Source organism: Sorex araneus, chromosome X (assembly GCF_027595985.1).
Source record: "Sorex araneus isolate mSorAra2 chromosome X, mSorAra2.pri, whole genome shotgun sequence".
Taxonomy (NCBI): Eukaryota; Metazoa; Chordata; class Mammalia; order Eulipotyphla; family Soricidae; genus Sorex; species Sorex araneus.
In genome coordinates, this window is record NC_073313.1 from 211,328,156 (window position 1) to 211,344,073 (window position 15,918).

The following is a 15,918-nucleotide window of genomic DNA, read 5'->3' on the forward strand; positions in this document are numbered from 1 at the left end:
ATGCCGGGGATCGAATCCGGGTCGGCCGCGTGCAAGGCAAATGCCCTACCCGCTGTGCTATCGCTCCGGCCCCACATATGCGTTATTTTTATCTATGTGTTTTAGCAAAAAATTGAAGCCAGAACAGATAGATTTATACTACTTCTTACTGTCAGTAATCACTTTTTAGTTTCATTTTATGTGTGTGTTTGATACTAGACAGTAAAGAAAGTATTTTATCTTCAAAAACATTGGTTGATTCATGTGTTTTTACTTCTTATTTGTGATAACTTGTAGTTTACAGGAGATATCTGAGGAAAAATACTTTTATATGACGGTAAGATAGAGGTAAAATGCATAGGAAAATTCGAGAGATTATGTAACTCAGATTAATTTACTGTGTTACTTCTCTGGTACTTGTGATGTATGTAATGTGATTTATGTGCACACATATTTTGGGTCCTCCCCAGCAATTCTTAGAGTTTGGGGGCTACTCCTAGTGGTCCTTAGGGGATCAAATAGAGCTAGAAATACAATTCTGGGCCTCCAACATGCAAGGCTTTTGCCTCAGCACATTGAGCTACCTTCAAATACTATATAGTCTTCCATGTATTAGGAATAGATGTGAAATGTCTTTTTTGTTAGTTTAGTATAGAAATTGAGCTGTTACTGGATGAGAGGTGGATATATCCTGAAATAATATTTTTCTTTTGCCTTCCTCTGTGTGTGTGTGAAAGTAATTTTAGTCTATTTCTTACTTAAATTTGTGGAAAAGTCTCTTTTCTATTTTTTGCTGAAAGAAAATAAACAGCAAAACTGATCAGTTTTTATTTTGCACAGGAGGCCTAATAGTCTTTTGGTATGAATAGAACTTTCAAACAGACCTCCTACTTAATTTATTCATGTGTCTAAATGTTAAAAATGTGAGAAATGATCATAATGAGAATATGTGACTTTAAGAAGTCCAAATGTATTTTCAAAGTTCATATTTACGAAACATGGGGTTAGTCAGTTGTTGCACAAAAGTTTCTTTGCTCTGTGAGATCCTTTCCATTTAGTGGTTCTCTTTCAACTTTGCCCCTTCTTTCCCCCATCCCAATTTCTAATTCAGGCCTTTAACAGAAAAAATCTGGATTTTTGCAGTAACCTTATAAGTTCTAATGCCTCAAGGTTCTTATCCCTCCAAGCCTTCCATACACTCCTGAGAGGTTAGTTTTTCTAAAATAATTCCCTTTGCCATCATGTTCCAAGAATCTATACAGTGTATTGATGTCTGAATCAAGTTTATAGTTTTATTCTTTTAATTTTTTTGGTGTAAGGACCATTTGAGAAATAGTCCCAACATATTATCAATTCACAGATGCCTTTATTTAACTTTACTGTAAATTTCCTATTAATGGTAAAATTCAAGTGGTTCTTGGAGGGCAAGTTTTGTGATAATATGGAAACTATGGTATTCCATAGAGTAGAAGTCAATGATCCACTCTATAGCTCGACATAAAAATATATACTCAGACCTTGGAGAACTATGATGGATATCTTTAAGTCCAGCTTTAATCGAAATCTGAATTCTGTGTATTGCTTTAGTGGGTTTGTGTTGGAGTAAAGCTTGTAATATACATGTAACTTGTCAAGTTTGGAGTCATTCTTAAAGCAGGGTTTGTTACCACTGTGACCATACTCAGTGATTACTAATTATCAGTTGTTTTTCGATGTGCTGATACCATATTCTGATGTTCTGATACCATTTTAGGCCTGTGAATATTATGTGCTAGTTACTGTGTCAATTTTTGAAAATAAGTGAACAGACAAAAATTTCTGTTCTCAGATGCCATATAATTGCTGAGGAGGAGTAGAAAGAATGATTAAAACAATACAGTAAACTGAGTAGTGAGAATTGCTATAAAGAAAAAAATTAAGATAACAGAGAGATAGCAAATAGACAGGGTAGTAAATGAGGAGGTGCCATGTCAGATAATATGCTGAAGAAAAGCTTCTGATTGGGTGAAAATTTTACATTGAATAGTTTGTCTTGTTAGAAGTTTTAAAGGACATTTTCAGCACAATATAAAAAACTCCAAATGTTCATAGCCCACTTATTTTTACAAAGAAATTTGGCATGAAGTCTGGGGTTATTATGTTGTGATCATTTTAATATTGATCAGTGTTAGTATTGTGATCAGTTTTAATATTGCAGAGATGGGACATCTTTTTTTTTTTTTTTTTTTTTGCTTTTTGGGTCACACCCAGTGATACTAAGGGGTTACTCCTTGCTCTGTGCTCAGGAATTACTCCTGGCAGTGCTTGGGGGACCATCTGGGATGCCGGGGATCGAAGATAGGTTGACCACATGCAAGGCAAATGCCCTATCTACTGTGCTATCACTCTGGCCCCCTACAGTAGGACTTTTTAAGCTTTTCACTCATGATTCCTCTTCACCCAAGAAATTTTTTCATGATGTTGGATATATAGATATATGTTATACAGATCAAACATTTACTAATAATATCATAAGAAATTATTTAAAAACACCTTATAAAAGTTAGGCCATGCCCATATTGGGCCACACCCGTAGCATCTGCCTTCAGCTGTAGCACACTGAAAAAGGTTCAGCATCATTTTTGTGTAGTACCTGATAAATACATCACTGTCACTGTCATCCTGTTGCTCATCAATTTGTTCGAGCGGACACCAGTAACATCTCTCATTGTGAGACTTATTGTTACTGTTTTTGGCATATCCAATACGCCACGGGTAGCTTGCCAGGCTCTGCCGTGGACAAATACATAAACAACTGAATTTAATCATGAGGAAACACTGCATAAATATAAATTGTGGGCAGGCATTCAGTTAAATAATGGACCAGTAATCTTCAAAATGCACAGGTCATGAAAATCAAAGATTAAAAAAAGTACTCTCAACTTAGAGAAGACTAAGGAGACACACTAAATGCATTAAGTGATAAGATCTTGGTTCAGAAAAGGGAACATTAGTGGATCAGTTGCAAAACTTGAGTAAAACTTTGTGTCACTCAATTGCTTGGTTGTGATAATTGATCTTTTATTATGTAAGATGTTCACATTTGTGAATTTTGAGAAACTTTTATAAATGTGTAATCATTTTCAAGCAGAAGTTAGAAAGATAAATTGCTCTAATATAGTGACTCAGTATGCTTATGAATGAATAAATGAAGGGAAATTTTAGATACTAAGAATTCCATAGGCCTTTATTTTTCAGGGTTACCATATTTTATTCATGTCTCTGTAATTAATTTCTTTTCCCTTTATTTCAACAGCATGTCACGATGATGTAGTTAAGATCGTGAATTTAGCGTGCAAATATAACCTTTGTATCATACCAATTGGTGGTAGGTATTGTGTCTTTTGAATTTTAATACATCAATTTGTTCTTTTTGTTGTTGTTATGGTTGTTTTTGGGCCACATCTGGCAATGCTTTGGGCATACTCCTAGCTCTGCACTTAGGAACCACTCTTGGGGGTGCTCCTGGGACCATATGGGATGCTGGGGATTGAGCCTGGGTCAGCCTTGTACAAGGCAAGCACTTTATCACTTTATCTCTCCTGCCCATCAGTTTGTTCTTTTTATTTAAAATACTCATTTAAAATATTTGTGCAGTCCAAAGAAAGCATATATTCTTGTGCTTATGGTAAGCGCATTCTGAGAAATTGGGTTATGCTATTTCTTTTTTTTTTTTTTTTTTTTTGCTTTTTTGGGTCACAGTTGGCTCTGCACAGGAATTACTCCTGGCTCTGCGCTCAGGAGTTATCCCTGGCGGTGCTCAGGGGACCATATGGGATGCTGGGAATCGAACCCGGGTCGGCTGCGTGCAAGGCAAACGCCCTACCTGCTGTGCTATCGCTCCAGCCCCTGCTATTTCTATTTTAAGTGCATCTACCTCTCTGAGCGACATCATACACCTTTACTGCATAGCATTCTTCCTTCATGGATCCTAGCTAAAGCAAGCTGTGATATAATACCTAAATAAGAAAGTCAGTGTTCCTGCCTTTGTAATAACTTTCTAATCTTTATGTTTATGAGAAAATAATATTTTTTGAAGACTAGTAAATACACTTATTGCTGACATAGAGATACTATGTAATATAAAAGATCAGTCTGGTAATGATGACCTAATTAGTAATATCTCTAACTAGTAAAAACTAATGTTTTGCATTTTAAGACAGTTTTGATCTCTTCATCAATTTACACAAACTGAAACTTAAACAAGCTGAAGGAAATGACCTTATCCAAAACTGTAGGAAATTATCTGCTTTGTCTGGATTGGTATTGACAGTATACAAATTGAACCCAATAAAGAAGCAATCCCCAATTTCTTCTTCAGCTGATACAGTGTTAATGCCAAAAACAAACAGACAAAAACCACGACCCAACAAAATTGCACTGTCATACCACTGTTGATGAAATATTTTTCTGATTTCAAGTAACTGACAAATGATGGCTACTGGCCACTGGCATGGCATGTTCTTATTGGACAATTGATGATCTCTGTGACATAAAGCTGAACTTTATAATTAAAAGATCAGTACCCTCTAGAATTTTCCCCCCAATAATAAGAATCAAGATGATTTACGTTTTCTGTCCAAAACTTATAAGAAGTATACCAGTTAAGAACTTATGGTATGTGGTTAACACTGGGAACACTATGTTACCACACAATAGTATCAAGAAACCATTTTTCCTTTGACAGAGACTTTAATGGAAAGGAGCCCATAGTAATGGGGTTAAAACACTTGCTTTTTCAGTCAGCAGACCCTGGTTTCATCCACTACATTGTGATCCCCTGAGCATCCCTGGGAGTCACCTCTGAAAACCAGTGTTAATGGAAAATAGGAGTATGTTTAAACACCTTGAACAGTAACTCACAATCCTTGGGTCATCTTTGAGTGCATTGTTTAAGTACTTCCAAATAACTATTTATTCTGTATTAGAATAATTTTTTTTCACCACAAAATATACAATGTATAATCTAGGCAGTTTTAGCTTGTTTATATTCTCATGAATTAAAGCCTTTATGTATGATTGCTTTATTAAGATTACTTTAAATGGTAAATGGATTTTATAAATATGGTAGAAAAAAATAATGACAGTGTATAGAACAGGATAATTATGGTAGAAAAAATAATGGTATCTAGTTGTATAGAATAAGTATTTTTTCTTTCAACATTTTTTATTGGCTTGCTTGCTTTTTCAAATGTGTTTTCTTGTGAATGTTTCACCCCCCTCTCTCTCTCCCTCCCCCTCTTCCCCCCTCTATCCCTTCCCACATCTTAAATTTCTTTCAATAAAAACTATTTTGCTTCACATAGACTACACAGATTTATTAAAGTAAGAATTTTTTTTTCTCTTATAAACTCTTCCACAATAGTCATTATCATAGAAAAACCTAGTCATATTTTTGGAGCTCTATATGTTGCTAAGGTCTTCACTTGCATGTGCCCAGGTCATGAAGGTATGTTCCATTGCTTATAGCTCCATATTTCTTCATTTTGGCATGCAGCATAAAGTAAAGGTGAGTTTGCTTTTCATGTGTTAATATTTACAGGTTGCCATTTGCAAAGTAGAAATAGATACTACTTACCTAGCAGGCCTATGTATTTGTTTATTTTAGGAATTTACCTTAGTAATATAGCAAAAAGTCAATTATCTAAACATAAAATTGTTTCTTTTTTTGTCAGGAGGAACAAGTGTTTCGTATGGCCTGATGTGTCCTGCAGATGAGAAAAGAACAATCATTTCTTTGGACACCTCGCAAATGGTATCTGATGATTTAAAATATATTTACTTTTTAATTTTAATTTTTTTAAAGAACATTTAAAATATATTTAAAGATAGTGTTCAGTTTTAAAATAGTTTTATGGTTCAGTCTTAGCTGTCATTATAAGGAGGTTGTTTTGTTGATTTTATTTTAAGTGTATTTTGTCCTTGTCTTCAGATCTCCAAAAGCTAACTTTACTATGTCTTTAAGGTACACATATTAATAGATTCTGCCAAACTGTGAAATGAAATCTATTTAAAATCTATAATTTAAAATCTATAAAATGAAATCTATTTAATAAAGCATGGATTAGATGTTGGTACTATAGATGACCTGACTGTATTATTTAAGAAATTACAATAATAGCTAAAGGTTAACTAGAATCACTGAAAATTACTTGTTTCCTAGTTTTTTACTAATGCTACTGCATTTTTGTTGTACAAGAATAGAGTAGCTGAGTTTAAGGATACAATTTTTAAAAAATTTTGGTTTTGTTGTGGTACAAAGTTAAACACTGTGCCACTGTAGAGTTTCAATTTGACTGAGCTTTAGCTCTGTATAATCAACAATGTTCCTGGTTCATTAAAGTTTTAAGCTTTTATTTTAGTTAAAGTTGGCAGACTTTAATTTGAAGATCTTTAAAACATTGAAGTACAATAATATATATGCAGTTTTTTTTATATGAAGTAAATAATGTTTTTCCGTCTTGGCTTTTCTTTTCTCTGTTACTTTTTAAGCAGATCCTGTTGATATGTTACTTTATGCCTGAATATTTCTTGGTATCTCTTTTAAAAAGGACATTTTCTCACTATAGTAATATTACTCCTGGGAAAGTTTAATACCAAGCTCATGCTAAAATTTTCTAGTTTCAAAGTTATCTTTATTTTACAGTTTTGTCTTTTTTTGGGTTTTTTATCAAATGGATATTTAAACAATGCCATGCTAACTTTTGATTATTTACTCCTCTCTTTTATCTGAGACTGTTTCCCTCCCTTTTAGAGTATATTGAGTATGGATAGATTAGGTTACTTGTAATATTGCTTGTAGCTTCTTTTGGTATTACTTGACCCTTTACCTGGTACTACATTGTTTTTCAACTGGAACTTAAATATTAAGTCCAGTTAGCTTCTAGTATTGAAAATAATATCTCATACATAGTGATATATTTTATTTTATATCACATCAGAACTTCATAATAGCTGTAAGCATACTTCCATCTTAAAATGTGAATCAATTTGATCCTACAATTGATCAGCAAATTCAATTGATTATGGCCTGATTATTCTAGTGTAACATTTCCCATCAACTGTTGTCCTTATGCCAAATTTTAAGAAATTTTCTAGAAGATTGCTTAAGAATGGTCTTAGATTGTGTATGAATTTATGGTGTTTTACTATGTGCAAATTTACTTATAAATCTGTTACAGAATGTATCATTTGATAGTAATACTGGAGAAGATTCAGTGAGATAAGTAAAATCTTTGAATAGATGCCTGAAATTTTGTGGTAGAATTTTTTAAAAAATCTTTACTTTGCCATTGGTTTTCTAAAACTACTGTACAATTTTAGTATAGTTTTATATCTCTGTATGTGTGTTAGCTTCACCCTACCCACCACCAAAGTTCTAGTGCTAGCACACTAACAAAAATTGACTTGTTCCCTCTGGTAGCTACCATTTTTAGGGGGCTATAAAGGGGAAAGCCTGACTAAGGGCTTACTGCTGACTCTGTTCAGGGATCACCCACGGCACTGCTCAGGGGATCATAGATAGTGATGGACATTGTACCTGGGTCATTTTGTTTTGGACTATACCTGGCTGTGCCCAGGGCTTACTCCTGGCTGTGTTCAGATATCACTACTGGCAATGCTCGGGGATCATATGTGGTACCCAGGATCAGATGCAGGTCGGCCATATGAGGGCAGGCATCTTACCCACTGTACTGTACTATTGCCCCAGCCCTCATCCTTTTTTTTTTTTTTTAAATCATTTCTGTTTTGTGTGGCAGAGTTTTTGTTTTGTGCTCAGGGCTTACTGCTAGTTCTATGTTCAGGGGTCACCCCGGTGGTGCTTAGCAGACTCTATGTGGTGCCAGGGATCAAACTGGGTTTGGCTAACTGCAAAGCAAGCACATTAATTTCTGTACTCTCTCTTGAGGTTGGTAATTCTGTTTATGATTTGCCCTGAATTCAGTCAACAATCATGCACCATGTTTGTATATATTTTACATTAATATACTTCTGATACAATACAACAATCAGAAATCAGTTGTGTCAGTTTTCTGCTGAAATACATATGATAATTTAAGACCTATTAACCTTAATGTTTTTTACTGCTTGCTAGTATAGAAAGACCATATGTAACAGGGAATTTTGTACACTTTCTTTAGGCTTTTCACAAGCACACAGAAAGATACTTTTCTGCTTCCCTCAGTTTCTTTGTTCTCCCAAAATATGTTTGGGTCCTTAATAGCTCCATAATTAGCACAGAGTGCCTCAAGAGTCTGTTGGGGAAAATGTATGTAAATCTTTACGAGATTCCCTCAGGATAATAAATTCATTTTACTTGACACTTTAATATTTTTATTTAGTACCATAGGACTAAAACCTGATTTTTTCCTAAGAAACTATAATTATGATTTTATTATGTGACAGTATAACTATAATATTACATAAAAAAGTACAGTCGCACTTCATAGTTTTTAATATTTATCATAAGTAGGGGGCAGTTATTCACATGTATTTAATTTGGTATATTGGCAGACAGTTTCATAAGGGCAGTTTTCATATTGTGTATAGTGTACCTCTTTTTGATTTTTATTAGAATTACATTAAATATTACCATGAAATTGAATTTACTAAAGGGTAGAGAAAGCATTTCTGGAATTCAAAAGAAAATTCTTTATTTTGATGATGTTAATTGTTACACATATGGTTGCTCATTCAGATAGACTAGGGGCGCGAGGTAATAGAAAGTAAATCAAATTCAGATTCATATATATATATATTTGTATAAACATTTGTTGTGACTAGAGATATAATATGGAGGTGAAGGTTGACCACCCTGGATTGGATCCCTGGCACTGCATGATCCCCTAAGTCCTGCTGTGAGCAGCCTCCAGTACTTCTGGCTATAATCCACAAAGCCCCAGCTCCCAGGAGACTGGTTTTGGTAGATACACATTTTGTACATTGTGTTACCAAGTGATACACAATTTCTTCTTTTTTTTTTAGTAGGAAACAATGATGCAGTGTTGTTTTGGGTCTTGGACTCTATTTTGGATTGCAAATAGGCAAAATGGCCAGTTACTATATTCAAATGTCTGTGTATGTTTTAAATTTTTTTGACAACTATCTTATGATGTCCTTGGATATGATCGCTAACTATTAATACTAGTAAGATAGTATTTACAGAATGCCAGGAACTATGTATGCTAAAGTTCTTTGGTACAACATTTTGTGAACAGTATTAATCTTTAACAGCAGCACTATAAGTAGCCTGAATCAAATTAATACCTGTTTAAAGACAAAGTCTGTGTCATAAACCAACCCATGTGCATTTACGCCCTATGTTGTTAAATTAGATGTAGCTGGAGCTTTCTAGTAGGAGTAACCCTGCTTGCTGAATCTTAACTGACTACTTTGAGGTTAGATGTTGTATTTCTGGAGAATGTATCAGTAGCTCATAGAAATGAGGCTTCTTTTTTCTTTGCAACAGAATCGTATCTTGTGGGTTGATGAAAACAATCTGACAGCTCATGTGGAGGCTGGCATAACAGGACAGGAGTTGGAAAGACAGGTATGTTATTTCTAAAGAGTTTCAAAACTAGTTTCTGTTCCCTCTTCTGAATGAAGTATCTTTTGTGTACACTCATTGAATGAATATGTTCAGTATCTAATGTGTGTGGGTTGGCATTGAGCTAGATGCCAAGGACATAACAGTGAATCCTTCACCTTGGATAGCTTAAATTGATGAGGATCACTGTATCACTGTTATGTCATTGTTCATCGATTTGCTCGAGTGGGCACCAGTAACGTCTCCATTCATCCTAGCCCTGAGATATTAGCAGCCTTTCCTTACTCGTCCTTCCCAACAGTGCCGTATTGGAGTCTCTTTCAGGATCAGGGGAATGAAACCTGTTACTGTTACTGTTTTTGGCATATTGAATACGCCACGGGGAGCTTGCCAGGGTCTGCTGTGCGGGCAGGATACTCTTGGTAGCTTGCCAGGCTCTCTGAGAGAAATTTATGAGGATAGAAAGTTAAATAAAAAGACAGTTAGGATTCAGAATAAGAATAACTAAGTGAAGGCTAATTGTATGTCAATCTACTCTTTAGATGAGGTTGGAGCTGGAGGTGCTGGACCAACATAGCATAAAGAGGATGGGGCATTGAAATTGAGACTCTTGGATGAGTGACAAATTTAGCTGATTAACAGAGTTGGGGTGGGGGAAACAATTGTTGTGAAGGAAGCAGCATGGAGAGACCGTAAAGGCAACTGCTGCTTTTGGAGATCTGTAGAAACTGAGTAAGACTGAGTCAAGTGTGTGCCTCTGGGAGAATGTGCGTTCTTGGTGTTTGTATGTTATATAGGCTTAGATATAATTATGGTAAAGAATGAAATATGAAGAAACACTGCTTTATGAAGCTTTTTAAAACTTTGTGCTTTGACTGGAGTGATAGTTCAGTGAGTAGGGCAGTTGACATTCATCCCCACCAGGAGTGATTCTGTGTGCGTAGCCAAGAGTAAACCCTGAGCACCGATGGTGGTGGCCTCCCCTGCCTACCACCACCAGCACCAAAAAACAAAACAAAATAAAACAAAACCCACAAACAAAACACCCCTAAAGTTTGACTTCTCCATAGTCCTGAGTATGGAGAATGGGCTGGATGGATTAAGAGGCTGCTGTAGTGATGTAGCTAAAGCTAATAATGATCTGAAATAAATAGCATGATCAAGATGTAATATGTTAGACATAGAATTCTCAGAAGATAGGCAAATAAAGCTAACGGGGTAGACATTCCTATTTGCTGTTCATTGTATGATTTAATTGAAAACTGCTTATCTCATGAGTGAGTGGAACTCTTGAGGAGTCCTCATGATACTTCTTTCGGATCTTAATGAATTTTTGAAGAACTTTAGGTTCAGTTTATAGATTCTGTGCAAATAATTATGAAGATGTTTTGCTTCCTCTAGCATCTTCAACATGGTCAAATAACTCTTGCTCAGTTTTTGTTTCTCTTTTTTTGGTTTGGTTTCTTTTTCCCAGCTACACCTACTGTGTTCAGGATTCACCTGCTCAGTGAATGTCCAGGTGGGGTATAGGGACCATATGTAATGCTATAGATCAAATTGCAACTACCTGCGTATAATGCAGGTATAAGGTATAAGAACCTTATCCCAAAGTCCTTTCCATACAACCCCCCACCCGCGTGCCACTGCCCCAGTCTCCCACTCCCATACTATCTCTCTGGTCCCCAGTTGCTCAACTTGGTATGCAAATATTAGACCAATTTGTTGGTGGCATACCAACCTCTTCAGTCTGGTCACTGTACCCTTCTTTTTAATGGAACATGGAGAGGTAGGGTAGGGAATACTTGTTGATCTTTTTTTAATTGTGATTCCCCTTTCTTCCCCTGTCCCCCCTTTTTATTTAAACACTATTGTTTACAGAGGTGTTCATGATGAGTCAGTATAGGCGTTCAGTATTCCAACACCAATCCCACCACTATCACCTTTCCTCTACCATTTTCTCTATTTACCCAGCCACCTTTCAAGTCTGTCCCCATAGCACAATAATTGATTTTATATTATTTGAAGCCATTAAGTAGATAATGGAAAGATAAAAAAATAATGTCAGTAAATGAAAATTTATGAAAATTGTTGTATTTCACCAAGGGAACCTTAAGTCCTTGTCTGAGGCTTTACTAAGCTCTTGCTACTCATTAAGCCTTCTGTGTTAATGTTTTTGTTATTTGAGCTTAGTTAGCTTTTTTTTCTTAATTTTTAAATTTTATTTTCAGAAAGTTGTTCTCAGTAATTGATTACATTCAATATCTCAATACCAGTCCCAATACCATTACACTTCCCTCCACCATTATTATTTTGTATTGCTTATTATGAATAGTATGAGGTGTCTGTAAGGGTCTATCGCAGTGATTCAATAAAAAAGTAAAAAAAAAAAGTATTCGATGTCACACTGCCACAGAAGCATCTCTACATTCCTGGAATTCTAAAATTTTAAATAATTGGGGTCCAGAGTCATCTCTGCAGCAAGCTGCTACGTTCAATATTCATTTGTGAGTCTCTGGATCATGGCCATTAACACGCTTAAATGGCACCCAGAGGCAGTTGTGGGAGTGACAGCCAGGACCTCAGAAGAGCAGGGAGATGGGAAGGGTTGGCCCATTCTCTGACTCTTACATCGGGGTCTTGGATGAGCCTGTGAAGATCAGCTGTGACGGTGGCGGTGATTGGGTTCTGGAGGTTTGTGGCCACTGGGGTTCATTTGGCACAGTCAGAGGGGCAATGTCTGCCCCTGTCTTAGGTGCCCCAGCGAAATCAGAGTGGCTCAAGGTCCAGAGACATCTCTGCAGGAAGCTGCTCTGTTCCAAGATTCATTTGAGTCCAGTTAGCTACTATGTTACATCCCCATCCACTAGATGTGCTCCTTCTTGGATGTAAAGTATTGTAGAGCTCAGAGATAGCACTGCAGGAAATTCAGAATATTTAACTGGGCAGTGAGCTTACATGATGACAGTGGTGGGTCATGGATGTAGCTTCGAGGCTTCTAGAAGTACTAGGAGGTGGGGGCAGGATGCCCACCCTGAGTGCAAGAAGGCCTGGAATTTTCAGCCAAAAAACTTGGTGTATCTGAAATTTTCAGCAGGTTAGCATCTCTGTGGAGCGCAGTCGTGAGGTGGTGGAGTCTGCCTGGAGGCATGTCAGCTGTTCTTGAGCTGTGAGTGCAGCTGCCAGGGGGTTGGTAGTGTGGAAACTTAGCCCACTCTACTCGCAGATTACCCGATTGGTAGTGTGGAAACTTAGCCCACTCTACTCGCAGATTACCCCCGAGATACCCGCTGTGTGACCAGTGTATCCAAGACATTTTTGTGGCTAGTTGATCTCTTTTGAGATATAATTATGGATCTCTGGAACAGGGCCAGTAGGTGAGCTTAATAGTGGCCGGGGTGGAACATGGGCGTGGCCACTGGGGCTTCCAGAAGTCTGCGGAGGTTGGGGCAGAGGGCGTGGGGAGTGAAGGTCGTGTAATGACTCTTTAGTCCTTTCTTGGAAAAGAGTATGTATGTTTTTTAATTCTGGATGAAAGGCTTTGAAAAAAAGTTTTTGCTTTATTTCCGTTCTTTTTTGGGGGTCACACCTGGTGGTACTCAAGGGCTTCTCTCAGCTTCAAGCTCAGGGGTTTCTACTAGTAGTGCTCACGGTATCATGCCATGCCCGGCATCAAACCTGGGCCTCCAGCAGACAAAAGCCTATTCTCAACCCATTGAGCTGTCTCTTTGGCCACTTTATTTCTTTATGTTTAGTAAGACACAGAGAATTTGACATTGAACATAAAATTGGGCATATTTGTTGAGGGAGTGCAAAGATCTTAAATAAGATAATTAGATTTGTCACTGTAGTTTAATATTGAACTTCAGTGGGTAGAATAATAGTGTTTGATGAAAAAACCCTGTTAAAAGTCCTATATTAGTCTTCTTTTATGCCCGAATAAGCTATCACCAACAGTATTTTTTTTTTCAAATCATGAAGTATAGCCTTTCATACCTCCAATTTTATATCCTTTAGTATTGGATTTGATTTTAACCTTTCCAGGTTTTCTTTTTTTCTTTTTTCTTTTTTTTAAAGGTTAGAATTAAAATTCAAAGAGCATAGTTCTTGAAATTTAAATGACATTTTCTTGGATTACAGACCATTGATATTTTAACTACTAGTTTATTTCCCTGAATGCCAGTTAAGATCTTATTTTTTTGCCTCTAGTAGTTTGTCATAATTTCTATAGCTGTTCTGATTCTAGTTCAATACCTTCCTCATTAGATTTCTGTATTCTTCAGTTTCTACATTAGCTGAGTAGAAACAGCCTGCTTTTATTTTTTCTAAAATTTTTAGAAAATTTCTAAAATTAAATAAAGTTGGATAGCACAGACTTTAATCTCTTTAGCTTATAGTACACTGATATTAATATGTATAAAATATAAGGAATGTCACTTAACATGTTTGGAAACTTTATTTTAGATTTATTAAATTGTTGGTTACTTAATTTTACTAGTTAATATTCTGTGAATATATGATATATCCTTGTCCCTCCATGTCCCCTTCCCCAAGTCTTGAGACATTTTCTTCATTTATAAACAGGAATAATAATTACTGACTCCTAAGGTTTTTGTTAGGTTGACATTAATAAGTTAATAATGTAAAATACTTAGAACTTGAGTTTGTTTTCTGATTTTTGTTGAACACTCTTTCATTCAAGCATAACTGACTTTAAATATTTCTTCTATGTGCCAGAGATTCCCAAATTCCTATCATCTCACTCTTCTTTCCTGAACTATTTATATCCATTGCCTAACTATGTCTCACAGTATGTACAAAATACAATAGACATTTCAAGTTCAATATTAAAATGAATTTCTATTTTTTCTTCCACACTTTGTGTAGGGCCAAACAATCATTCTTTTTGGAGTACTATAGTGCTATTAAGATACAGATGTCATAAAACAACTTGTGGTCTCTAAAAATGTATAACTTGAAGTCTGGGGATATAGCTTAGTGGTAGAGTGCATGCTTTGCCCATTTAAGACCAGGGGTTGTATTCCCACATTGGAAAAAATACATATACTTGCAAAGATTTAGCATAAGAATACAACCATAAAGTCAATAAAACAATGAAGATTACACACACCATCCCAAATGTTTCTTCTTGCCTCTTCATCTCGGTTCTACCCTGTTGGGCACCTCGCAATCACTGATCTGCATTCTGTCTCTGTACAGAGTTGTTTCAGTTTCTTACAACTTATTTAAAATAAAGTCATGTATTTGTCTTATTCTGGGAAGATGAGGGTATGTATACTGGAGGATATATCTTATTTTGATAGACATAATTCTTATAAAGTTTATATTGTTGGAATTTTCAGTAGTTCACTTCTTTTCTTGCTCAGAAAGTATATACAACTTGTTTATTCCTCATTTATATACAATTAGTTTATTCCAAATAATTGCTAATTATTTCTAATATAAGGCTATTACAAATAAAGGTGCTACGACATTGGCATGCAAGTTCTTTTATAAATCCTTTTCATTTCTCTTGGGTAAATATCTAAAAATAAAATATTTAATTCAAATGGTAGATGTATGCTTACCATTTTGAAGACTACCAGATTTTTTCTCTGAGTAAATATTATCTTCCTTGCTAATACTATTTGTTAGTTTTGTAGATTTTAGCTATTTGGAAGATTTGTTATGTCACCATATTGTGACTGTTAATTTGCATTTCTCTAATAGCTGGTGATTAATAACTTTTCAAATGGTATTAGTCATTCGGTTAAGTCACTTCAGTTAAGTATCCGTTCATAGTGGGGTATTTTTTGCAATTTTTAATTATTTTAAAATTTTCAATTTTTTATTGATATTTTGTTTTTTACAATGCTGTTAATGATTGTTTCCCATGCTCATAATTCCACATCACACCATATATCACCAGTGTACCTGGTTTTTGGTCTAGGTTTTTGTTTTGTTTTGGGGGCCACACCTGGCTCTGTAGTCAGGGATCACTCCTGGCAGGATCAGGGGATCCTCAATCTCCCCTGTATGATGCGGGGGATTGAGCCCAGGTCTGCTGTTAGTGCCCTGCCCTACTGTAGTTCCAGCCCTTTTTGTCCAGGTCTTAAATGAGGCTGTTACAGAGCTTTAAGACTACTGTGTAGATTCTGGCTATAAGTGCTTCTTCAGATTTGTGCTTTGGAAATACTTTCATATGTGCTTATCATTTCATCTTTTAATAGGATCATTTGAAAAGTAATTGTTTTAAATTTTGATTAAATTTCATGCATTAGAAATTTTTTAAATATGTTTATGCTCTCTTACCTGGAAGGCTTTGCTTAATCTGGGTTTACAGAGATTTTTTCCCC

The 15,918-nt window shown here is 35.8% G+C and overlaps 1 protein-coding gene across 1 annotated transcript in view; it reads left to right on the plus strand.

Annotated features, from left to right (window-relative positions):
* AGPS (alkylglycerone phosphate synthase) overlaps positions 1-15,918 on the plus strand; it is a 120,464-nt gene that overhangs the window by 40,895 nt on the left and 63,651 nt on the right. The window contains exons 6-8 of the mRNA XM_055120663.1: positions 3,275-3,346; positions 5,694-5,773; positions 9,488-9,568. Coding sequence (XP_054976638.1) covers positions 3,275-3,346; positions 5,694-5,773; positions 9,488-9,568 — 233 coding nt within the window. The remainder of the gene's footprint in view (positions 1-3,274; positions 3,347-5,693; positions 5,774-9,487; positions 9,569-15,918) is intronic.